The sequence below is a fragment of the Bufo gargarizans genome, chromosome 5, assembly GCF_014858855.1.
Source record: "Bufo gargarizans isolate SCDJY-AF-19 chromosome 5, ASM1485885v1, whole genome shotgun sequence".
Lineage (NCBI taxonomy): Eukaryota > Metazoa > Chordata > Amphibia > Anura > Bufonidae > Bufo > Bufo gargarizans.
Window position 1 is genome coordinate 172,848,988 of NC_058084.1, and position 26,036 is coordinate 172,875,023.

The window sequence follows — 26,036 nt, forward strand, 5'->3', positions numbered from 1 at the left end:
GAATGAATGCCCATTGAAAGGCATTGATCCGGATCCGGCCTTAAGCATTGCCGGATGCGACGTTTAGCTTTTTCTCAATGGTTACCATGGCTGCCGGGACGCTAAAGTCCTGGCAGCCATGGTAAAGTGTAGTGGGGAGCGGGGGAGCAGTATACTTACCATCCGTGCGGCTCCCGGGGCGCTCCAGAGTGACGTCAGGGCGCCCCAAGCGCATGGATGACGTGATCGCATGGATCACATGATCCATGCGCATGGGGCGCTCTGACGTCATTCTGGAGCGCCCCGGAAGCCGCACGGACTGTAAGTATACCGCTCCCCCGCTCCCCACTCCTACTATGGCAACCAGGACTTTAATAGCGTCCTGGCTGCCATAGTAACACTGAAAGCATTTTGAAGACGGATCCGTCTTCAAATGCTTTCAGTACACTTGCGTTTTTCCGGATCCCGCGTGTAATTCCGGCAAGTGGAGTACACGCCGGATCCGGACAACGCAAGTGTGAAAGAGGCCTTAGCCAGTAGAACTATTAAATCTCAGATGTACCTTTCAGAGAGATCATAAAGTGCTTAAATAACTTAAAGTGAGAGTATAGATACTCAGGAGAGAAATCTATCCACCATTTAACTTTGAATGACAAGATTGAACACTTGAACCACCATCTTATGCATACCGCCATTTTGTGATATCTTTTCAACACGTGTTATGTACATGGACTATCTGCTGCAGAGGTGGCAGTGTTATATGAAGAAAAGTTGAAGTTAATAAAGAAGTTATTTCAAGAATTTGGTGTGCTCTTTAAACCTACTGTTTCCATAGAACGGCGCTAGAGGAATTACAGAGTAATAGACTGTCTGGTTAGACTAAAAGTCAGAGATATTAAAATACTTCTAATACCACAGCACAATAGGCACTTCATAGTACTGCGCCTGCCATATGTATTCCTAGTAAACCAAATTTACCTCACCAAAGAAGATTATAGAAATCTAAGTTCTAAATTCTTTCAGTAGAAATAATGTAGGTCTTTGTATTGATATTGGCTGCAAATTATGGTCTTTAGAAAAATGTCAAAATTTGTAATTGTTGTTACACTAGACAACTAATTTTTCTGCACATTATTGTTCTAAAAATACACTCACAGGAAGAATGTTTAATAAGGCGATTTTTGGCCTTCAGAAATGGTTTTATTTTTGCAGAAATGCAGAAATATGTCGTCTTGTTTTTGTGGAACAAGTTTGTAGTTGTCTGCATGTTACCATTTTGAGTTACATATTGTAATAAGAAATAAATTAACTTCTCAAAAATTCTATTTGGCCGGTTCGCCAAATTTTGCAAAAAGATTCGGTCTGAATTTACTTGGGGCGAATCACGTTATAAAACAGCTATTTCCTGGCTGTAGAGAGCCTGTACAGTGGTGTAGAACACTGTGCCCTGCAGTAACACGCATAGGGAGTCTGCTTTGGTAGTAAAACAATACTGTGAGTCAGTACATGACAGGCGTTTCTCTTAAAATTACTGCACACTTCACTTATTTGGGCAATTACAGGGCCAAAACTGACCAAATAACTCAAGTGTGAATTCAGCCTTACAGGTCGATGTTAGAGCCAGGTATAAAGAACTGTGCAGAGGCTACTACTGTAGCTTGGAAGAGCGCACTCCTTTTACACTATTGTCAGATGATTCCACAAAGATGTCTACAACCTGTTCTATTGCTGATACAAGTAGAGCTCCCCTGACAGAGTGGAGAGGGTGACAAAATAACGGATCCATTCTGTTGAGCATCCGCCTTCACTCGGTCAGCATTTGGTCAGTAATCCATCAGTATTACCAAATAAGTATTACCAATAAAGCCCAAAGAAACAGGAGTGGATCCAAACAGAGATAACACATGAATGGAATATTTGCATGTCTTCTGTGTTTTGTACCCACACCTGCTTTTGGCTAACAAATCATAAGCCAATTCTAATGATACCATACAGGACTTACATATGCTACACAGAAAGGATCTGTGCTTCTCATTTTTCCTTCCATCTGACAGATCAGAAGTAGGGTCAAATAAATGATGATGTCAACCAGGCCAAAAAAGCTAAATACTGGCCCAGTCATGGAGTAAGGAGGGTGGGAGAACAGCTTGAGAAGTCAACAGAGTGGCGGAATGACATAGTGTTGAGGTAGCAGCAACATAAGGAGACCAAAGAATGGCCTAGTGACAGTGGGGAGGTGGTAGCAGCAGCATGAGGAGGCCACACTGAGTGGCAGATTTACATAATGTTGAGGGGACAGCAGCATAAATAAGACTCAAAGTGGCCCAATGACATAGTGTTGAGTTAGCAGCAGCATGAGGAGGCCACATACTGGCAAGGTGACATAGTATGGAGGTGGCAGAATCAGCAGCATGAGGAGGCCACAGAGTGGAAAGGTGACATAATGTGGAGGTGGCAGTAGCAGAAGCATGAGGAGGCCACAGAGTGGCAAGGTGACATAGTGTCAAGGTGGCATCAGCAGCAGCATGAGGAGGCCACAGTGTAGCACATTGACAGAGTGTAGAGGTGGCAGCAGCATAAGGAGACCACAGAGTGGCAAGGTGACATAGTGTGGAGGTGGCAGCAGCAGCACCATGAGGAGGCCACAGAGTGGCAAGATGACATAGTGTTGATTTAGCAGCAGCATGAGGAGACCACAGAGTGGCAAGGTGACATAGTGTTGAGGTGGCAGCAGCAAAAGCAGCATGAGGAGGCCACAGGGTGGCAAGGTTGACAGTGCGGAGGTGGCAGCAGTGACAGCAGCATTAGCAGGCTTTAGAGTCACCCAGTGACATAGTGTTGATTTAGCAGCAGCATGAGGAGGCCACAGAGTAGCAAGGTGACATAGTGTGGAGATGTCAGCAGCAGTAGCATGAGGAGGCCACAGACTGGCTATGTGACAGTGTGGAGGTGGCAGAAGCAGCAACAGCAGCTTAAAGGAGGCCACAGAGTGGCCCAGTGACATAGTTTTTATTTAGCAGCAGCATGAGGAGACCACAGAGTGGCAAGGTGATATAGTGTTGAGGTGGCTGCAGCAACAGCAGCATGAGGAGGCCACAGAGTGGTAAGGTTGACAGTGTGGAGATGGCAGCAGTGACAGCAGCATTAGTCGGCCTTAGAGTGACCCAGTGACATAGTGTTGATTTATCAGCAGCATGAGGAGGCCACAGAGTAGCAAGGTGACATAGTGTGGAGATGTCAGCAGCAGTAGCATGAGGAGGCCACAGACTGGCAATGGGACATAGTGTGGAGGTGACAGAAGCAGCAGCAGCAGCTTAAAGAAGGCCACAGAGTGGCCCAGTGACATAGTTTTAATTTTGCAGCAGCATGAGGAGACCACAGAGTGGCAAGGTGACACAGTGTGGAGGTGACAGCAGCAGCATGAGGAGGCCACAGAGTGCAAGTTGACATAGTGTGGACTTGGTAGCAGCAGCATGAGGAGGCCACAGAGTTGCAAGGTAACATAGTGTGGAGGTGACAGCAGTAGCATGAGGAGGCCACAGAGTGGCGCAATGACATAGTGTGGAGGTGGCAGCAACATAAAGAAAACCACAGAGTGGCAAGATGACATAGTGTGGAGGTGGCAGCAGCAGCATAAGGAGGCCACAGAGTGGAAAGGTGACATAGTGTGGAGGTGGCAGCAGCATGAGGAGGCCACAGAGTGGCCCAGTGACATAGTGTTTATTTAGCAGCAGCATGAGGAGGCCACAGAATGGCAAGTTGACATAGTGTGGAGGTGGCAGCAGCAGCATGAGGAGGCCATAGAGTGGCCCAGTGACATAGTGTTGATGTAGCAGCAGCATGAGGAGGCCACAGAGTAGCAAGGTGACATAGTGTGAAGGTGTCAGAATCAGCAGCATGATCAGGCCACAGAGTTGCAAGGCGGCATAGTGTGGAGGTGGCAGCAGCAGAAGCATTAGGAGGCTTCAGAGGGGCAAGGTGACATAGTGTGGAGGTGGCATCAGCATCATGAGGAGGCCACATTGTAGCACATTAACAGAGTGTGGAGGTGGCAGCAGCATAAAGAGACCACAGAGTGGCAAGGTGACATAGTGTGGAGGTGGCAGCAGCAGCACCATGAGGAAGCCACAGAGTGGCCCAGTGACATAGTGTTAATTTAGCAGCAGCATGAGGAGAATACAGAGTGGCAAGGTGACATAGTGTGGAGGTGGCCACAGCAGCAGCAGCATGAGGAGGCAACAAAGTGGAAAGGTTGACAGTGTGGAGGTGGCAGCAGCAACAGCTGCATGATCAGGCCTTAGTGTGGCCCAGTGACATAGTATTGATTTAGCAGCAGCATGAGGAGGCCACAGAGTAGCAATGTGACAAAGTTTGGAGATGTCAGCAGCAGTAACATGAGGCCACAGACTGGCAAGGTGAAATAGTGTGGAGGTGGCAGCAGCAGCTTGAGGAGGCCACAGAGTGGCAAGGTGACATAGTGTGGAGGTGGAAGCAGCATGAGTAGGCCATAGAGTGGCACAATGACAGAGTGGTGAGGTGGCAGCAGCATCAGGAGACCATAAAGTTACCCGGTGACAGAGTAGGGAGGTGGTTGGCAATAGCAGTACCCGCTGATGATGGTGGGTGTAAGAAGGAGCACTTGGCATCAGATGTGTGACATCAGGTGGGAGGCAGTATCAGAATAGTAGTTGAGGCAGGTAGCCAGAGGAAAACAATCTGTTTTGTCAAGGTTTGGGTGAGGCAGCTTGGAAGATCTAATCTGATGCACCAGGCATTGGTGGGTGGAAATCCTGGCTGATCCATGCCTGATTCATCTTGACAAAGGTCAGTCTCTCCACATTTTGGGTGGACAGGCGAGTTCTCCTTGGGGTAATTCTGGCCCCTACCGCACTAAATACTTGCTCTGATGCCACACTACTGGCCGGACAGAACTGCTTTTCCAGGGCAAACTCGGCCAGTTGTGGCCAGAAATTGTCACGGCTGTAAACAAGCAACAAGAGTGTACACAGAGAATAACAACTGACGGACCTACTCTAGGGAGGAATAAGGGTGACCCCTGGCAGACCCTAAAAGCTCTCCCTAAGCTGCTATGCGCATGTCCGGATCCGAATGGTAGATCGAGACATGCCCGCGTACCTGAGGCTGAAGACCACTGAAACCCCTACAATAGTGGAAGGGGCACGGCCACCGGTGCCCTGCTCAGTATATGGAGGGAACTGGGGTCGCCTCGGATCCAGTCAGAAAAGAACAGATAAACACAATGTCTGTACACTTAACTGAGGTGCTGCAGCCGCAGTGCAAACAGATCCGAAGTCAGCAGACGATATCTGAAGTACTCGCATCAGCAGGACACAGATCCAGTGAAGAGAAGTAACACAGGTGAAGACACTCAAGCGAGCGATACAGCTCAAAATGAAGAGTATAATCCGCACCTCTACAAAGGAGGAGGGGTGATTTAAAGGCAGCAAAATCAAACACAGGAGGAACAGCTGGGAGGAAGGAAACCAAAAGTAAAGACCTCATCACAGAGGCGGAGAAACAGGGAAGAGAACTCCTCCTAGCTCTAGTAGTGACATCATCACAGGGGGTGTGGAAACAGAGCTATGAGAACGTCTCAAAGCTCTGGTAGTGACAGAAATCCAGTGTGGCTGCCCAGTAGTCCCGCGGTTCATCAACGTAGGGTGGCAGGGTGCTGTTCAAGTTTGCCACCACCTGCTGGTTCAGATTCTGCTCCAGGTCTAGCTGCTGCTGCTGGTGAGTACTTTCTTCACTAGTCGGGTTAAGAAAGCTGCTCATCATCGACTCTAGACTCAAGCTGTTATTGATTGAGCTGGTACTGCTCCTACCCCCCACACTGACACAGTAGCCATGGCAGTGGAACGAGAGTGCAGAGGGCCCCCCGGTCATACCTGCAAGAGGATGGACGATGGCGCAGAAAGGCAGTGGCCAACTGACTACATAGGATGTCTCTGTAGTAGTTCAGTTTGTCCTCCCTCTCAGCCGGTGTAAAAAAGGCCCCCATTTTGGACCGGTAGCGAGGGTCCAACAAGGTGAAGAGCCAGAAATCATCCCTCTGTGACAATTTGGCTCTCACTACCCAAGCAAGTGAGCATGCAGCGGGCCATTTGCGCATCTCCACTGCATACTGCCACGGTGTGTCTAGGTCATCTGCCTCATCTTCTTCATCTCCCTCTTGCTCCTCTGGCTGCTCCTGCTCGCCTCTCCTGTCACCTTTATAGGAAAACCACCCATTTCGCTACACATTGCTTGTGTTCCAATGTCCTCCTCCAGTTCAGCCCCCACAGGGCTCATGTGGCTGTGAGATGTAGGCACCATGTCTCCAGTCCCCTGACCAGCCAGATCTACCAGGATCTGTTTCAGGATATGAAGCAGTGCAATGATGTTGTTCATCCCGTAGTCCTGGCAACTGACAAATAATGTGGCCACCTCAAAGGGACCAAGCAAACGGTAGGTGTCACACATGAGCTGCCACTGGCTGACATCGAAGTTACACAGGGGAGTACTCCTATCCACTTGGATCATCAAGAAATCGTTTATGGCTTTTCTCTGTTCATATAATCAGTCCAACATATGGAGGGTGGAATTTGAATGGGTAGAAACATTGCATATCAGTCTATGTTGGGGGACCCCTTTCTGCGGCTGCAACCAAAGGAGCATGTGCTTGCCGGTGTACCAGTGGCTGAAGTGCATGCAAAGTTTCTTGGCCATTTTTAGGATGCCTTGCAGATGGGTGGAGGACTTCAGAAACAGCTTGACAACCAAATTTAACACTTGCGCCATGCATGGAGCATGGCTCAGCCCTCCTTGATGCAGCTGCGACACCATGTTCTTCCAGTTGTCGGTCACCGTGATTCCGATTTTGAGTTGTTGGGGAGAAAGCCTGGATTCAATTTCTTGGTGAAGGACAAGGAGCAATTCCTCCCCTGGTGACTCCGTTCGCCCAGGCAAATGAGGTGCAGAACAGCATGACAACGCTGTGCCCTGCGCATGTGGTATGCTGGAAGAACACTGTGAATTGTCCCTGCAGTGGAGGCTGAGGACACGATGGAGGATGAGGAGGACATTGTCGCAGGACCAACAGCATAAAAACGTGGAGACGGAATCGGCATCACCTGGCAAAGTTGCTGGTTTGGCTGGGCAGGAACAACATTTACCCAGTGGGCCGTAAAGGACATATATTGTCCTTGACCGTAGTTACAGCTGCACACATCAGCGCTACCATGCACTTTGACAGTCACCGAAAGACTCAAGGGCTGGCAAATTTTCTGTTCTACATATTTGTGCAGGGCTGGTACTGCATTTTTGGCAACAAAATGATGACTTGTGACTCTCTCTCTAGCTCGGCTCGGCACAATCCATCAGTTCTCTGGAAGGTGTAGAGTCCACCACTTGAAATAGTAAGGGCTGCAGCACCAGCAACTTGGCAAAGAGTATGTACAGCTTCTGCGCCATTGGATGAGTGCTCGCAGACTGTTGTCTCTTGGAAATCGCTTCGGTGATCGATTGCTGATGGAATGACTGACGAGGAGTAGGAGAGTGAGGAGCAGGTGCATAAAGACAAGTAGATGATGGGAAGGACAGACAGCATCCTTAGGCTGAGGTAGTGGAGCCTTGACAACCTGAAATCAGGTGCATGCCACTGGGTGATGGAGTGGTTGCTGCAGCAGGCTGGACCACCACATTGGAGCCACGGTTCTCCCAGGCCACTTTATGGTAACACTGCATATGTTGACGCAGGGCTGTGGTGCCAACAGTGTCATTCTGCCCATGCTTTACCTTCTGCCTACAGATTCGGCAAATGGCCATGTTCACCTCCTCCAGCGGCTTAACAAAAAACTGCCATACCGCCGGGTAGGTAATTTTAACCCCAACACTACGCACTGACTGACTGCTAGTGATGTCCCGAACTATTCGCCGGCGAACAGTTCACGGCGAACATGGCTTGTTTGCGTTCGCTGCGGCGGGCGAACATATGCGATGTTCGGTCCGCCCCTATACATCATCATTGAGCAAACTTTGACCCTGTACCTCACAGTCAGCAGATACATTCCAGCCAATCAGCAGCAGACCCTCCCTCCCAGACCCTCCCACCTCCTGGACAGCATCCCTTTTAGATTCATTCGGAAGCTGCATTCTTAGTGAGAGGAGGGACAGTGTAGCTGCTGCTGATTTAATAGGGAAATCGATAGCTAGGGCAGTGTTCTGTGTCCACAGACTCATCTGCTGTAAGGACAGCGTCCTGACAGCACCCCAAAAAGCCCTTTTTAGGGCTGGTACATCAGTCTGTTTTTTTTATATATATATATATATATATATATTTATTGGAGTAGTCTGCCCGTGTGTGAGAGGCTGCAGGCCCACAGACTGTACTGTGTGCACACCACTCATATAGGGTGTCATAGTACCTTGCAGATAAAAAAAAGTCAATTTATTTTTTTTTTTTAATATAATCGCAGTTGCCAGACAGTGAGAGGCTGCAGGCTCACAGACTGTACTGTGCGCACACCATTCATACAGGGTGTCACAATACCTTGCAGATAAAACTAAAGTCAATTTTTTTTTTCTCTGTAATAAATATAATCGCAGTTGCAAGCCAGTGAGTGTCTGGCCGACAGACTGTACTGTGGCCACTGGCCAGGCCACCACTCATACCGTTACAGGGTGTCACAATACCTTGCAGATAAAACTAAAGTCAATTTATTATTTCTCTGTAATAACCAAGCTGCTTTTTCCATCTCCCTGTTCCTAAAATCAATTCAACACAAGTCCCCGGATAGGGGACGTAACAGGGATTAAACTGATAAGAATAGTACTAGCTAACACACCACTCATACCGTGTGGCAGAGTACATTGCACGGCGCACACACGGTGCCCCAAATTGGAAGTAAGAAGAAGGACACACACAGATAAGGCTACTTTCACACTTGCGTTCGGGGTTCCGCTTGTGAGTTCCGTTTAAAGGCTCTCACAAGCGGCCCCGAACGGATCCGTACAGCCCCAATGCATTCTGAGTGGATAAGGATCTGCTCAGAATGCATCAGTATGGCACCATTTGGCCTCCGTTCTGCTCAGCAGGCGGACACCCGAACGCAGCTTGCAGCGTTTTGGTGTCCGCCTGGCCGTCAATGGGGACGGATCCGTCTGTCCTGGCTCCGCTTTGACACGGATCCGTTAGAAACCGTTCACGTCTCTGCGCATGCCCAGTAACTTCCTGTCCCTCCCCCTCATCATCGGCCATTTTGGATTATCGACTTGGTGAGACTGGTAAGTATATGACGTTTTGTCTGTTTCTTTTTTTACTATCTATCTCTCTATTTCTAGGCTGCTGGCACTTGGGAAGGGGTGTGTGTGTCTGGAACAGTGGGGGCTGCTGGCACTGGTGGTGGGGGCTGCCTTTATGGGGGGCTTCTGGCACTGGGGGGGGCTGCTGCCAGGAGCTGTGAGGTGCTTCTGGCACTGCGGGGGTGTTTGTGGCTGAAACTGTGGTTGCTGATGGCACAGCCGATACCCCAGTAAGGGGCCCAGACCCTGTGGGGGGCCCGGGCAGTTCCAATGTAAAAAAAAAAAAAAGATCCCCCATAACAGTGTCATCCACAGATCCCCCATAACACCACAGATCCCCCCATAACAGTGTGTCATCCACAGATCCCCCATAACAGTGTCATCCACAGATCCCCATAACAGTGCGTCATCCACAGATTCCCCCATAACAGTGTGTCATCCACAGATCCCCCATAACAGTGTCATCCACAGATCCCCCATAACAGTGTCATCCACAGATCCCCCATAACAGTGTCATCCACAGATCCCCCATAACAGTGTCATCCACAGATCCCCCATAACAGTGTGTCATCCACAGATCCCCCATAACAGTGTGTCATCCACAGATCCCCCATAACAGTGTGTCATCCACAGATTCCCCCATAACAGTGTGTCATCCACAGATTCCCCCATAACAGTGTGTCATCCACAGATTCCCCCATAACAGTGTGTCATCCACAGATTCCCCCATAACAGTGTGTCATCCACAGATTCCCCCATAACAGTGTGTCATCCACAGATTCCCCCATAACAGTGTGTCATCCACAGATTCCCCATAACAGTGTGTCATCCACAGATTCCCCCATAACAGTGTGTCATCCACAGATTCCCCCATAACAGTGTGTCATCCACAGATTCCCCCATAACAGTGTGTCATCCACAGATTCCCCCATAACAGTGTGTCATCCACAGATTCCCCCATAACAGTGTGTCATCCACAGATTCCCCCATAACAGTGTGTCATCCACAGATTCCCCCATAACAGTGTGTCATCCACAGATCCCCCATAACAGTGTGTCATCCACAGATCCCCCATAACAGTGTGTCATCCACAGATCCCCCATAACAGTGTGTCATCCACAGATCCCCCATAACTGTGTCATCCACAGATTCCCCCATAACAGTGTCATCCACAGATTCCCCCATAACAGTGTGTCATCCACAGATTCCCCCATAACAGTGTGTCATCCACAGATCCCCCATAACAGTGTGTCATCCACAGATTCCCCCATAACAGTGTGTCATCCACAGATTCCCCCATAACAGTGTGTCATCCACAGATCCCCCATAACAGTGTGTCATCCACAGATTCCCCCCATAAGAGTAAGTCCTCCACAGATTCCCCCCATAACAGTACGTCATCCACAGATCCGCCATAACACTGTAACAATAAACCTTGTGCTTTTTTTTTTTTTTTTTTTTTATGTACCAGGGGAAGATTGCTAGGGCAGATTAGAACAGGTAGTGTAGTTAGTGTTAGTGGAGGGTCCTGCTTAAAAGAGTCTACCTTGTCGTGGTAGCAGGCTTCATATTATTTGGTCAAAAATGAATTCCTTACTGAAATCACTGATTATCACTTTTTACTGTCTTTGTAGTTGTAAAAAAATTATGAAATTGGGGGTAGGTCCTTGGGGGTGGAGGGGAGGTGGAGTCAGGACGGATTCTAAAGGGGCGGGGTAGGAGGGGGGGGCCCAGGCCTTGAGCTGTGTAAGGGGCCCCAAAATTTCTGATGGCAGCCCTGTTTGTGGCTGAAACTGTGGTTGCTGATGGCACTGCAGGGGTGTTTGTGGCTGAAACTGTGGTTTCTGCTGGCACTGTGGGGGTGTTTGTGGCTGAAACTATGGTTGCTGCTGGCACTGTGGGGGTGTTTGTGGCTGAAACTGTGGTTTCAGCTGGCACTGTGGGGGTGTTTGTGGCTGGAACTGTGGTTGCTGCTGGCACTGTGGGGGTGTTTGTGGCTGAAACTGTGGTTGCTGCTGGCACTGCAGGGGTGTTTGTGGCTGGAACTGTGCGGTGCTTCTGGCACTGCAGGGTTTTTTGTGGCTGGAACTGGGGGGGTCTGCTGGCACTGTGATGATGTTTGTGGCTGGAGCTGTGAGGTGCTTCTGGCACTGCGGGGGTGTTTGTGGCTGAAACTGTGGTTGCTGCTGGCACTGCCGGGGTGTTTGTGGCTGGAACTGTGCGGTGCTTCTGGCACTGCAGGGGTTTTTGTGGCTGGAACTGTGGGGTCTGCTGGCACTGCGGGGGGGGGGTGTAGCTGGAACTGTGGGGGCTGCTGGCATTGGGGGGTGTTTGTGGCTGGAACTGTGCAGTGCTTCTGGCACTGCAGGGGTTTTTGTGGCTGGAACTGTGGGGGCTGCTGGCATTGGGGGGGCTGAGGGCACTGTGGGAAGGTTGTTTGGAACTGGGGGGCTGATGTCACTGTGGGGGGCTGCTGACACTATGCGGGGCTGCTGTCTCTGGGGGTGTTTATGGCACTTGGGGGGATTATGGCTCCTGTTGGATTAATTTTTTTCATCATTTCATTATTAGGGTCGTTCCCAAAAAAATAAAAAAATAAAAATTTAAAGAAAGTTCTGCGGTGGGCAAGCACAAATATGTATATATATTTTAAAAAGTAAGTATTAAAAAAAAAAAATGTTGATATATGAGGAAATAGTGCTCTACAAGTTCCTTTAACGTTATCTGTATTTTGCCTGGTATTCTGTTGCGTACAGATGTCCTCAAAGAAGACCATAGACTGGAAAAACCCACCCAGAAGGCGACGTCGTATCCAGTGGCCGGTAAGTATAAAATCAACACTTGGAGTTTTTACTGTTTGATTTGTTGCATTAATCAGTATGTGCTCTTATTATAGATTTCTTCATCATCTGCGAAGGGCTCTCCGGAAGTGGCCGGCTCACCTACCGCATCACCAGCGTCCAGGGGAGGTGGACCAAGCCCGGACCGGGGCTCTCAAGAAGTAAGTATATATATATATATATATATATATATATATATATATCTTAATTTTTTATTTATTTAAATACATTCTTACAAAAAAAAAAATTTGTTTCAGCAATCTGCACCTAGAGCCGCCAGCGAGGATCCCCCAGTCGCCTCCAGAGTCAGCAGGAATGAGCGTGGCGGTCGTAGGCGTGTAAGTCTTGAATTAAGTAGTTTTAATTTGCATTTTGTATTAGGATTTACATAAAATTTTGTATTTCCTTTTTTTTCAGGGTTCCGTAGGCTCCTCCAGGGAAGATGAGGAGTTTGGGGTTCCGAGCATAGATAACCTGCTCCTCACCTAACTGGTGGAGGCGCGTCCAGGATTATGGGACCACTCCGACTGCCACCACGCTGATCATCGTCGTACCCAGCGGCTCTGGAGGGACATCTGTGCCGAACTTTTCGAGACCTGGGGGGATCTAAATGCGGTGGCTCAGGAGAAATATGGTAAGTAAAACAATATGTATTTTAATACATTAAAATATTGTTCTTTTCCTTTCATCATGCTGATTTTAGTTTTTATAGTTTTTTTCTATAGTCAAACTGGTTACAACGCGTTGGCGATCTATCCGGGACCGCTTCAGGAGGGATTATAACAAGGAGGTTCAGGCCCCGAGTGGCTCCGGAGGAACGTCAGGGACCACCTACATCCATACGGCGGCCCTGGGGTTCCTACGAAAGGCAATGGCACCAAGAAGGTAAATATTTTTAACAACTGTAAATTAAATTAAAAAAATAAATTGTAAAGGGGCTGTCTGAGACAGGGTAGCGTTTGGCTCCCCTGTTTTGGCCAGCCCCCTACAGTCAGAGGGACAACTGTTCTCTCCGTCTGAGTGTAAGGGGCTGTCTGAGACTGGGTAGCGTTTGGCTCCGCTGTTTTGGCCAACCCCCTACAGTCAGAGGGACAACTGTTCTCTCCGTCTGAGTGTAAGGGGCTGTCTGAGACAGTGGAGCGTTTGGCTCCCCTGTTTTGGCCAGCCCCCTACAGTCAGAGGGACAACTGTTCTCTCCGTCTGAGTGTAAGGGGCTGTCTGAGACATTGGAGCATTTGGCTCCCCTGTTTTGGCCAGCCCCCTACAGTCAGAGGGACAACTGTTCTCTCCGTCTGAGTGTACAGGGCTGTCTGAGACAGCGGAGCATTTGGCTCCCCTGTTTTGGCCAGCCCCCTACAGTCAGAGGGACAACTGTTCTCTCCATCTGAGTGTAAGGGGCTGTCTGAGACAGTGGAGCGTTTGGCTCCCCTGTTTTGGCCAGCCCCCTATGGTATACGTAGCATAGAACATGGATGTTTTATTTAAAGAACAATTCCTAACTTTCCTTATTTTTTTCCTACAAAAGTGCCAGCAGAACTCGGGAGCCTGAACAACCTCCTGAGGCGGAATCGGAACAAATCACCAGAACCAGCCCTCCTGTCCCTCATGTATCAGCTCAGGATAATCCGGGTCCCCTACCGGGTCCCTCTGCTCTTAGGTTTTCGCCAAAATTTGAGAGCCCTGGTGAGCGGGCAGAGATCCGGTAGGCCAAATCGAGCTGATTATGCGAATCTTGTAGAGGTCATTTCCGACGCTCTAGAAGGTTTTGCCCAACATCAGATGGAGTTTTGCAAGCGCCCGACTGTATAGGGAGGGTGCTTAGGGACTGATGGTCACCCCATCCCCCCTTTTCCCCCTCAGGGCATTCAGTGAGCTGGCCCCGTATGTTAATAGTTAAATAAGGTGGAGATCAGGGGGCTGTTAAGGGTTAATATTCTCGGGGGGATCCTCCTTAGTCAGGATGGGGGCGGTGCAGGAATCCTGTAGGTTACATATACCCCTCCCCTGTTCCGGCACTTCCTCTTGCAAGTGGAAGCAAAATTGGCCCTCCCTCCCTTTGCGGTTATCTCTGAGAGGCGGGCGAGGTGCTCGGTTGTGATCAGTTATGGATACTTGGTTATTCTGTTTTGTTTTTTCTATTTTCAGAGCCCCCGCAGGGAGTCCAGCAGTTTGGATATTGCTCCGTGGATTTTGGCTTTGGAGAGTCGCAAGTTCTGGTTGAGTCTATGAAGTAACAGCTGGCGGCATTTGAGTACAGCGGAGATATGGTGGGAGCAGATGGCGTACTTGCCCGCTGGGAGTCCAGCTGTGGGCATACTGCTCTGATGATTACGGTTTAACTTGCCCTCTGGGAGTCCAGCTGTGGGCATACTGCTCTGATGATTACGGTTTAACTTGCCCGCTGGGAGTCCAGCTGTGGGCATACTGCTCTTATGATTACGGTTTAACTTGCCCGCTGGGAGTCCAGCGGTGGGCATACCGCTCTGATGATTACGGTTTAACTTGCCCGCTGGAGCCAGCGTTTGGCATACTGCTCCGATATTATGGTTTATTAAGGTTTGCCGCTTTAATAAATAAGCTGTGGCCGATCACCACCCAGCAATAAAAGTGACACCGTTGTCGGTGTTGTTTGTTATGGGTCAAGGTTGGGTAAAGGGGCCAGGGGTTAGTAAAGGTGTTGCCCCTTCCCAGGTTTCCCTGAATACCAGCAGTCTGGTGCTGACTTGATTCGCCGCTGGGAGGGGGCGGAGTCGGCGTTTCAACGCAGCCCAAACTACCATTATGGGCTAAGCATAATCAGTTTGATGGACTCAATGACGCCCGAGCAGTTGCATGAGTTTAAGATCATGCTAGAGAACGGGTCATGGGAAATCATGCACCGCCCCCAACCCCCCCACCCCTATCCCACACCTATCCCCCATACCACACCTACCCCCCATCCCACACCAGTGGAAAGTACCGCCAACCTTAGTAGTGTATTCCAGGGCACTAGAGGAGTCATCTAGTCAGCCTGAAGCTCCTGAGGCTAAGGATAGCTCAGTTGAGATACCCCAGTAGTAGGAGAGCACCTCCTGGGAGAAACCTGCAGTCACCTTTCCAATCCAGCAGTGAAGACAGCTAGGAAAAGAAGGTATTGTAACCGTAAGCAAGTGCCAATACTAGAGGAAGGATTTTATACCAAGGATTTAAGCCAGCAATTAGGCATCCGGGCCTTGGGATCCAGCCGGCTAGTATCACTGTGGGGATAGAGCAGCATTGTACTGCCAAGCATTAACTGCATACCCTCCAAGTATCTTGCAAGATTGAAACCTGCTGTGCTAGCAAGTAAACCTGCTGTGCATATGTACTATAAAGGACTGCATTATCATCTACTGTAACTACATGTACAAAGTTGGACTGTTTTCTAAAAGTAAAGCAACGTTTGGTTTACCAACTGTGTACTCCATTACTCCTCCTGCAAACCGGTGTGCCACCGTTACAGGCACTGGCATCACGATTTTTAAAGGGACCTTACCTAAGGCACTCAAAACACCTACAACATCCAGGGCTCCTCACATACCATCAGGCCTGGTCCCTATCCACAGAGTGTGCCCCAGAGGAACTAGTGTCTACCTCTCCTTCACTGTTGCATGCCTGCCCAGGGTTCTCCTCAGAAAAGTGAGTAACCCTCGATTGCCCATACCGCGACCTCACTGTCGCTAATACCCTGCAGGTCTGGCGTGCTGCACTTCCTTTCTCCACACCCCGCAATTACGCCCTGCATCCTTTCCTGTGGCCCATAGTTTCACCTCAGTGGATCGCCAGGACAGGGGGGCTACCATTGCCAGCCCCAGACCATCGAGTCCACAACAGTCCACCACCCCTCACAGTTATGAACAGTTATAAAAAAAAATAGGTTTATATTTATTTTATTTATTTACTGTATTAAAAATAAAAAAATGTTTAGAGTTTACTGCACTGTGTCTGTGTTTTTATTGTCCTGTACAGGGTAACCTTGGCACTACAGCTGTGTTGAAATTAAAACTACCCTAGTCTCACTACTGTGCGTTTATTATAACACCCTTGGTAGTTTTTATATCAAAACAGCATTAGTGCCAATGTGGTAAGATCCATTAAAACATGACCATCAATAATGAGCTATCTTTTAGCTCTTTATTGATCGTAGACCCTATGATTGGCACATGAACAAGCAAATGCTTGTTCATTGTTCAATCTTGTGCCCTTTCATATGAGCCCTTGTGGGAGTCACGGTCCATCAGCATCATCAGGAATTCATTAATAAATTGTGATTTTAACGTTTAATGATTTCCCGATGACGCTCTAATATAGTGTGATTACCACAAGGGACACGCAAGGGACATACAGTTTTTAAAGGGGTATTCACATAGAAAATGGGGGGATTTCACTTGAATATGCCCCCATTGTCTGATAGGTGTGGGTAACATTGGTAGGACCCGCACCTATATCCAGAACGGAGCGGGGAGCACTGTTGCTGGAGGACAAGAAATTTCCCATGGTATGTCCACCACCAAGCGCTAATCCCCGCCTCTCCCATAGAAATGAATGGAGGGCAGCAGCGCAGTGCGACCTCATCTACTTTCTTGGCTTCGTTCTTAATATATGTGAGGGTACCAGCCGTGGGACCCGCACCTATAAGACAATGTAGGCATATCTTAAAGTGGTATGCCCCCATTGTATGAGATGAGAAAACCCCTTTAAGGCCTCTTGCACACGACTTTATGCCCCAAGAGACATACGGTCCGTGAGCGGGCCATATGTCCCGTAGTGGCATTGATCGTGCGCACGAGAGTACACAGCATCATAGTGTACAATGATTCTGTGCAAGTTGAGCTGCCCGCGGGGATATAGTCTTGCACTAATAGATCATATGAGTGCGGGACAATAGCCCAGTTTGCGGCACAACATGGTCAGCATCATGATGCTCTGTACTCCCGTACGCACGATCAATGACGATCAGGGACATATGGCCCGCTAACGAACACTATACATCTTTACATGCATGTAGTTGTGTACAAGAGTCCGAAAGGTGTGGTCCATTATCAAAGCCGGACCAGCTTTGAATTTCAACAAGATAGCCCTGGAGAAATATAGGAGCATTACAACCCTATGGATCTGAATACATGAAGATGGAACCTAGAAATGCTTCTCATTCCAAAACGGATCCGCTAAACGGATGACAAATCGGAGACCAACGTGACAAACGGATCCACAATACAGACGGATCCGTTCAAACAGATCCGTCTGAATGACTTCCGTTTGGCTCCGTTTAGTCAGTTTATTGACGGATCCGTTTGAAATGCCCTGTGGGTTTTAAAATTTGCCTGCCTATTGAAGTCTATGGCGGTTCGCCCGGTTCGCCCGTTCGCGAACATTTGAGGAAATTCGCGTTCGCCGTTCGCAAACTGAAAATTTTATGTTTGCGACATCTCTACTGACTGCTACCGTCGCTGCCTCCTTGAACTCTATAACATGCTGACTGCAGATTGTATTGTTTTTCATGGTGACAGGTTCTCTTTAAAGAGAATCTGTCACCACCTACCTCCATAGTAATCCAAATGACTTTTCAGATGTGAGGTGAGCCTGTCTGCTGATTCAAACCCAGTGTGTCCCATCTCGATTGGTGGCCCCATTGAGGGAAACCTGTGTCACTATTGCACCTCTTTGCATCTAACGTTCTGCTCCCTTTTGCTGTAGTCAGGGGCATGTAATCTCAAATGGGGGCGAGGGGGGCTTGGCCAGCAGCCAAAGGAAGTGGTGCTTCAGGTGCAACAAGGTGCAAAGGTGATGCCCTTATTGCACAAAGCAGGTCATTTGTATATAACAAAAGTATAAATTTCTCTGGAATGGGGCCACCGATTGCGATGGGGGTAAACTGCTTTTGAATCAGCAGGAAGTTGAAATGTCATTTGAATGACCTAGAGTAGGAGGCATATGGTGACAGATTCCATTTAATGAGCTGTCTGTATAATTCTCTGATGTCCTGGAGTGTGAGATCTTTTAGATAGCCATCTCAGTAGATAGGGTCCAAAACAAAAGAACTCCCATATACATTCAGGCTATGAAACCCATAAACCCCTGGAGAAAAAATATTTACTTTTAATCGTCTGTTATTCAATTATAGCTTGAAATATAGTCAATATAGTAAGAATGTTACTTTTAGAATGTAGGACTAAAAGAATCAGTGGATAAAATAAAAAGTATTGTTACTGTAAAACTTACATTTAACAGATTTCAGAAATGCCCGGGTATATCTGGCTGCATATCCAAAATTTGGTTTGTGGACTTCACCCAGCTGGAGGAGGTGATGTTCTGTGGGAGCACTTGGAAGTTCCATCAGTTCAGTATTATTATAAGTTCTGCCAATGAAAAGTACAAACAGAGCAAAACCTTTACACTTGGCTTCCAAAGAAACTTCCCTCAGAGTTTGTTTATCCCAGTCGCTTGTCTCCCCAGCTAATATCATGATAATGGCCTTATTTTTCTTTAGGTCTGGTGTTTTAGCCATGATGTTTTCAAGCATCCATTTCAACGAAAGTCCAAAAGCTGGTGGATCTCGCAAGCTATGGGTGTTTTCCTGGAGGTGTCTCTTCATAAGCTCTGTACTTCTATATGTTGAAAAATCAAATTCAAGATAAGGCTTCCCTTCATTGTCTGGGCTAAAGCCGGGGGTTGCACTACTAACCAAAGCCACTCGAGCACCAGTGTTCGGAATATCAAGCCCGTCAATCAATGTGCCGATGAAGTTTCTTGCTGCTGCATACTCATCAACTGTCATGTGATAAGAACTGTCCAAGAGAAAACCCACATCCATAGGTGCCTTTTTTAGTACAGAACTACTTTCCGCACAGAATACATCTGGTTTACATGTATCTGAAAACAGAACATAAACACTTAGGAAAAATGAAGGGCAAGCTGAAAGATACCAAGAGTTTGGTGCATATGTTGCACAATTTGTAACACAATTCTGGTGTATAAATGCTGCTGCAGACTAAGCAGCATATACAAATAACTACTTTTCAGTAACTGATAAAATGTATCCTTGGTAATGGGTATGATTCTGTCCTCAGTTCTCACTTCTTACCATAACAAAGGGTACACTTCAGTAAGGTCTGTACTTGAGATTCATAATCATCTTGTGCAGAAATCTCAATCAACCGAAATGTCCCCGAATCATCAATCTGTTGAAACATCAAAAAGTGATTGTCATAAAGATCTATATATAAGTTTATAGTTAATACACAACATAACAAAATATTTTATTTTTCTTCATTTGGTTTATGCAAAATGAATCCAAGATGATTGGAAACAGTTTGCCTCAGTTAGGTTTTTGGATCAGGCTATATTTCCATAACTAAGTGAAACAACTCTAATAGCTCTTGACACTTTGGCGTTTATATAACCTGAGCCATCATGATGAATCTCACTCAACTATCCCATCTAGGTTCCTGTTCACATCTGGGCTGTGTGGTTTTGTTTATAACAATGCAGCGCACAGCTGACAAATGACGGATGAAGTAGACTGACCTACCAGCGTTATTTAAAAATAAAATTAGAGTTGAGCGAACACCTGGATGTTCGGGTTCGAGAAGTTCGGCCGAACATCCCGGAAATGTTCGGGTTCGGGATCCGAACCCGATCCGAACTTCGTCCCGAACCCGAACCCCATTGAAGTCAATGGGGACCCGAACTTTTCGGCACTAAAACGGCTGTAAAACAGCCCAGGAAAGGGCTAGAGGGCTGCAAAAGGCAGCAACATGTAGGTAAATCCCCTGCAAACAAATGTGGATAGGGAAATTAATTAAAATAAAAATTAAATAAATAAAAATTAACCAAAATCAATTGGAGAGAGGTTCCATAGCAGAGAATCTGGCTTCCCGTCACCCACCACTGGAACAGTCCATTCTCAGATATTTAGGCCCCGGCACCCAGGCAGAGGAGAGAGGTCCCGTAACAGACAATCTGGCTTCATGTCAGCAGAGAATCAGTCTTCATGTCATAGCAGAGAATCAGGCTTCACGTCACCCACCACTGTAAGAGTCCATTTTCATAAATTTAGGCCCAGCACCCAGGCAGAGGAGAGAGGTCCCGTAACAGACAATCTGGCTTCATGTCAGCAGAGAATCAGTCTTCATATCATAGCAGAGAATCTGGCTTCCCGTTACCCACCACTGGAACAGTCCATTCTCAGATATTTAGGCCCCGGCACCCAGGCAGAGGAGAGAGGTCCCGTAACAGACAATCTGGCTTCATGTCAGCAGAGAATCAGTCTTCATATCATAGCAGAGAATCAGGCTTCACGTCAGCCACCACTGCAACAGTCCATTGTCATAAATTCAGGCCCAGCACCCAGGCAGAGGAGAGAGGTCCCGTAACAGACAATCTGGCTTCATGTCAGCAGAGAATCAGTCTGCATGTCATAGCAGAGAATGAGGCTTCACGTCACCCACCACTGCAACAGTCCATTTTCATAAATTTAGGCCCAGCACCCAGGCAGAGGAGAGAGGTCCCGTAACAGAGGATCTGGCTTCATGTCACCAGAGAATCAGTCTGCATGTCATAGCAGAGAATCAGGCTTCACGTCACCCACCACTGCAACAGTCCATTTTCATAAATTTAGGCCCAGCACCCAGGCAGAGGAGAGAGGTCCCGTAACAGAGGATCTGGCTTCATGTCACCAGAGAATCAGTCTGCATGTCATAGCAGAGAATCAGGCTTCACGTCAGCCACCACTGCAACAATCCATTGGCATATATTTAGGCCTAGCACACAGGCAGAGGAGAGAGGTCCCGTAACAGACAATCTGGCTTCATGTCAGCAGAGAATCAGTCTTCATATCATAGCAGAGAATCAGGCTTCACGTCAGCCACCAATGCAACAGTCCATTGTCAGATATTTAGGCCCAGCACCCAGGCAGAGGAGAGAGGTCCCGTAACAGAGGATCTGGCTTCATGTCAGCAGAGAATCAGTCTTCATGTCATAGCAGAGAATCAGGCTTCACGTCACCCACCACTGTAAGAGTCCATTTTCATAAATTTAGGCCCAGCACCCAGGCAGAGGAGAGAGGTCCCGTAACAGACGATCTGGCTTCATGTCAGCAGAGAATCAGTCTGCATGTCATAGCAGAGAATGAGGCTTCACGTCACCCACCACTGCAACAGTCCATTTTCATAAATTTAGGCCCAGCACCCAGGCAGAGGAGAGAGGTCCCGTAACAGAGGATCTGGCTTCATGTCACCAGAGAATCAGTCTTCATGTCATAGCAGAGAATCAGGCTTCACGTCACCCACCACTGCAACAGTCCATTTTCATAAATTTAGGCCCAGCACCCAGGCAGAGGAGAGAGGTCCCGTAACAGAGGATCTGGCTTCATGTCACCAGAGAATCAGTCTGCATGTCATAGCAGAGAATCAGGCTTCACGTCAGCCACCACTGCAACAATCCATTGGCATATATTTAGGCCTACCACATAGGCAGAGGAGAGAGGTCCCGTAACAGACAATCTGGCTTCATGTCAGCAGAGAATCAGTCTTCATATCATAGCAGAGAATCAGGCTTCACGTCAGCCACCAATGCAACAGTCCATTGTCAGATATTTAGGCCCAGCACCCAGGCAGAGGAGAGAGGTCCCGTAACAGAGGATCTGGCTTCATGTCAGCAGAGAATCAGTCTTCATGTCATAGCAGAGAATCAGGCTTCACGTCACCCACCACTGTAAGAGTCCATTTTCATAAATTTAGGCCCAGCACCCAGGCAGAGGAGAGAGGTCCCGTAACAGACAATCTGGCTTCATGTCAGCAGAGAATTAGTCTGCATGTCATAGCAGAGAATCAGGCTTCACGTCAGCCACCACTGCAACAGTCCATTGTCATAAATTCAGGCCCAGCACCCAGGCAGAGGAGAGAGGTCCCGTAACAGACAATCTGGCTTCATGTCAGCAGAGAATCAGTCTGCATGTCATAGCAGAGAATGAGGCTTCACGTCACCCACCACTGCAACAGTCCATTTTCATAAATTTAGGCCCAGCACCCAGGCAGAGGAGAGAGGTCCCGTAACAGAGGATCTGGCTTCATGTCAGCAGAGAATCAGTCTGCATGTCATAGCAGAGAATCAGGCTTCACGTCAGCCACCACTGCAACAGTCCATTGTCATAAATTTAGGCCCAGCACCCAGGCAGAGGAGAGAGGTCCCGTAACAGACAATCTGGCTTCATGTCAGCAGAGAATTAGTCTGCATGTCATAGCAGAGAATCAGGCTTCACGTCAGCCACCACTGCAACAATCCATTGGCATATATTTAGGCCTAGCACACAGGCAGAGGAGAGAGGTCCCGTAACAGACAATCTGGCTTCATGTCAGCAGAGAATCAGTCTTCATATCATAGCAGAGAATCAGGCTTCACGTCAGCCACCAATGCAACAGTCCATTGTCAGATATTTAGGCCCAGCACCCAGGCAGAGGAGAGAGGTCCCGTAACAGACAATCTGGCTTCATGTCAGCAGAGAATCAGTCTGCATGTCATAGCAGAGAATGAGGCTTCACGTCACCCACCACTGCAACAGTCCATTTTCATAAATTTAGGCCCAGCACCCAGGCAGAGGAGAGAGGTCCCGCAACAGAGGATCTGGCTTCATGTCAGCAGAGAATCAGTCTGCATGTCATAGCAGAGAATCAGGCTTCACGTCAGCCACCACTGCAACAGTCCATTGTCATAAATTCAGGCCCAGCACCCAGGCAGAGGAGAGAGGTCCCGTAACAGACAATCTGGCTTCATGTCACCAGAGAATCAGTCTGCATGTCATAGCAGAGAATGAGGCTTCACGTCAGCCACCACTGCAACAATCCATTGGCATATATTTAGGCCTAGCACACAGGCAGAGGAGAGGTTCATTCAACTTTGGGTAGCCTTGCAATATAATGGTAAAATGAAAATAAAAATAGGATTGAATGAGGAAGTGCCCTGGAGTCCAATAATATATGGTTATGGGGAGGTAGTTAATGTCTAATCTGGACAAGGGACGGACAGGTCCTGTGGGATCCATGCCTGGTTCATTTTTATGAACGTCAGCTTGTCCACATTGGCTGTAGACAGGCGGCTGCGTTTGTCTGTAATGACGCCCCCTGCCGTGCTGAATACACGTTCAGACAAAACGCTGGCTGCCGGGCAGGCCAGCACCTCCAAGGCATAAAAGGCTAGCTCTGGCCACGTGGACAATTTAGAGACCCAGAAGTTGAATGGGGCCGAACCATCAGTCAGTACGTGGAGGGGTGTGCACACGTACTGTTCCACCATGTTAGTGAAATGTTGCCTCCTGCTAACACGTTGCGTATCAGGTGGTGGTGCAGTTAGCTGTGGCGTGTTGACAAAAGTTTTCCACATCTCTGCCATGCTAACCCTGCCCTCAGAGGAGCTGGCCGTGACACAGCTGCCTTGGCGACCTCTTGCTCCTCCTCTGCCTTGGCCTTGGGCTTCCACTTGTTCCCCTGTGACATTTGGGAATGCTCTCAGTAGCGCGTCTACCAACGTGCGCTTGTACTCGCGCATCTTCCTATCACGCTCCAGTGCAGGAAGTAAGGTGGGCACATTGTCTTTGTAGCGTGGATCCAGCAGGGTGGCAACCCAGTAGTCCGCACAGGTTAAAATGTGGGCAACTCTGCTGTCGTTGCGCAGGCACTGCAGCATGTAGTCGCTCATGTGTGCCAGGCTGCCCAGGGGTAAGGACAAGCTGTCCTCTGTGGGAGGCGTATCGTCATCGTCCTGCCTTTCCCCCCAGCCACGCACCAGTGATGGACCCGAGCTGCGTTGGGTGCCACCCCGCTGTGACCATGCTTCATCCTCATCCTCCTCCACCTCCTCCTCATCCTCGTCCTCCTCGTCCTCCAGTAGTGGGCCCTGGCTGGCCACATTTGTACCTGGCCTCTGCTGTTGCCAAAAACCTCCCTCTGAGTCACTTCGAAGAGACTGGCCTGAAAGTGCTAAAAATGACCCCTCTTCCTCCTCCTCCTCCTCCTGGGCCACCTCCTCTTCCATCATCGCCCTAAGTGTTTTCTCAAGGAGACATAGAAGTGGTATTGTAACGCTGATAACGGTGTCATCGCCACTGGCCATGTTGGTGGAGTACTCGAAACAGCGCAACAGGGCACACAGGTCTCGCATGGAGGCCCAGTCATTGGTGGTGAAGTGGTGCTGTTCTGTAGTGCGACTGACCCGTGCGTGCTGCAGCTGAAACTCCACTATGGCCTGCTGCTGCTCGCACAGTCTGTCCAGCATGTGCAAGGTGGAGTTCCACCTGGTGGGCACGTCGCATATGAGGCGGTGAGCGGGAAGGCCGAAGTTACGCTGTAGCGCAGACAGGCGAGCAGCGGCAGGATGTGAACGCCGGAAGCGCGAACAGACGGCCCGCACTTTATGCAGCAGCTCTGACATGTCGGGGTAGTTGTGAATGAACTTCTGCACCACCAAATTCAGCACATGCGCCAAGCAAGGGATGTGCGTCAAATTGGCTAGTCCCAGAGCTGCAACGAGATTTCGCCCATTATCACACACCACCAGGCCGGGCTTGAGGCTCACCGGCAGCAACCACTCGTCGGTCTGTTGTTCAATACCCCGCCACAACTCCTGTGCGGTGTGGGGCCTGTCCCCCAAACATATGAGTTTCAGAATGGCCTGCTGACGTTTACCCCGGGCTGTGCTGAAGTTGGTGGTGAAGGTGTGTGGCTGACTGGATGAGCAGGTGGAAGAAGAGGAGGAGGAAGCCGAGAAGGAGGAGGTGGCAACAGGAGGCAAAGAATGTTGCCCTGCGATCCTTGGCGGCGGAAGGACGTGCGCCAAACAGCTCTCCGCCTGGGGCCCAGCTGCCACTACATTTACCCAGTGTGCAGTTAGGGAGATATAGCGTCCCTGGCCGTGCTTACTGGTCCACGTATCTGTGGTTAGGTGGACCTTGCTACAGATGGCGTTGCGCAGTGCACACTTGATTTTATCGGATACTTGGTTGTGCAGGGAAGGCACGGCTCTCTTGGAGAAGTAGTGCCGGCTGGGAACAACATACTGTGGGACAGCAAGCGACATGAGCTGTTTGAAGCTGTCTGTGTCCACCAGCCTAAATGACAGCATTTCATAGGCCAGTAGTTTAGAAATGCTGGCATTCAGGGCCAGGGATCGAGGGTGGCTAGGTGGGAATTTACGCTTTCTATCAAATGTTTGTGAGATGGAGAGCTGAACGCTGGCGTGTGACATGGTTGAGACGCTTGGTGACGGAGGTGGTGGTGGTGGTGTTGGTGGTACATCCCCTGTTTGCTGGGCGGCAGGTGCCAACGTTCCTCCAGAGGCGGAGGAAGAGGCCGAGGCGGCAGCAGCAGAATAGGCCGAGGCGGCAGCAGCAGAAGAGGTAGCAGGGGGAGCCTGAGTGACTTCCTTGGTTTTAAGGTGTTTACTCCACTGCAGTTCATGCTTTGCATGCAGGTGCCTGGTCATGCAGGTTGTGCTCAGGTTCAGAACGTTAATGCCTCGCTTCAGGCTCTGATGGCACAGCGTGCAAACCACTCGGGTCTTGTCGTCAGCACATTGTTTGAAGAAGTGCCATGCCAGGGAACTCCTTGAAGCTGCCTTTGGGGTGCTCGGTCCCAGATGGCGGCGGTCAGTAGCAGGCGGAGTCTCTTGGCGGCGGGTGTTCTGCTTTTGCCCACTGCTCCCTCTTTTGCTACGCTGTTGGCTCGGTCTCACCACTGCCTCTTCCTCCGAATTGTGAAAGTCAGTGGCACGACCTTCATTCCATGTGGGGTCTAGGACCTCATCGTCCCCTGCATCGTCTTCCACCCAGTCTTGATCCCTGACCTCCTGTTCAGTCTGCACACTGCAGAAAGACGCAGCAGTTGGCACCTGTGTTTCGTCATC

General features: G+C 49.0%; 1 protein-coding gene across 1 annotated transcript in view; it reads right to left on the minus strand.

The window, feature by feature from the left end:
• Positions 1-26,036, minus strand: part of LOC122939369 (collagen alpha-6(VI) chain-like) — an 86,027-nt gene that overhangs the window by 2,811 nt on the left and 57,180 nt on the right. Inside the window, exons 14-15 of the mRNA XM_044295435.1 lie at positions 19,225-19,321; positions 18,363-19,013 (exon numbers count right to left, since the gene is read on the minus strand). Coding sequence (XP_044151370.1) covers positions 18,363-19,013; positions 19,225-19,321 — 748 coding nt within the window. The remainder of the gene's footprint in view (positions 1-18,362; positions 19,014-19,224; positions 19,322-26,036) is intronic.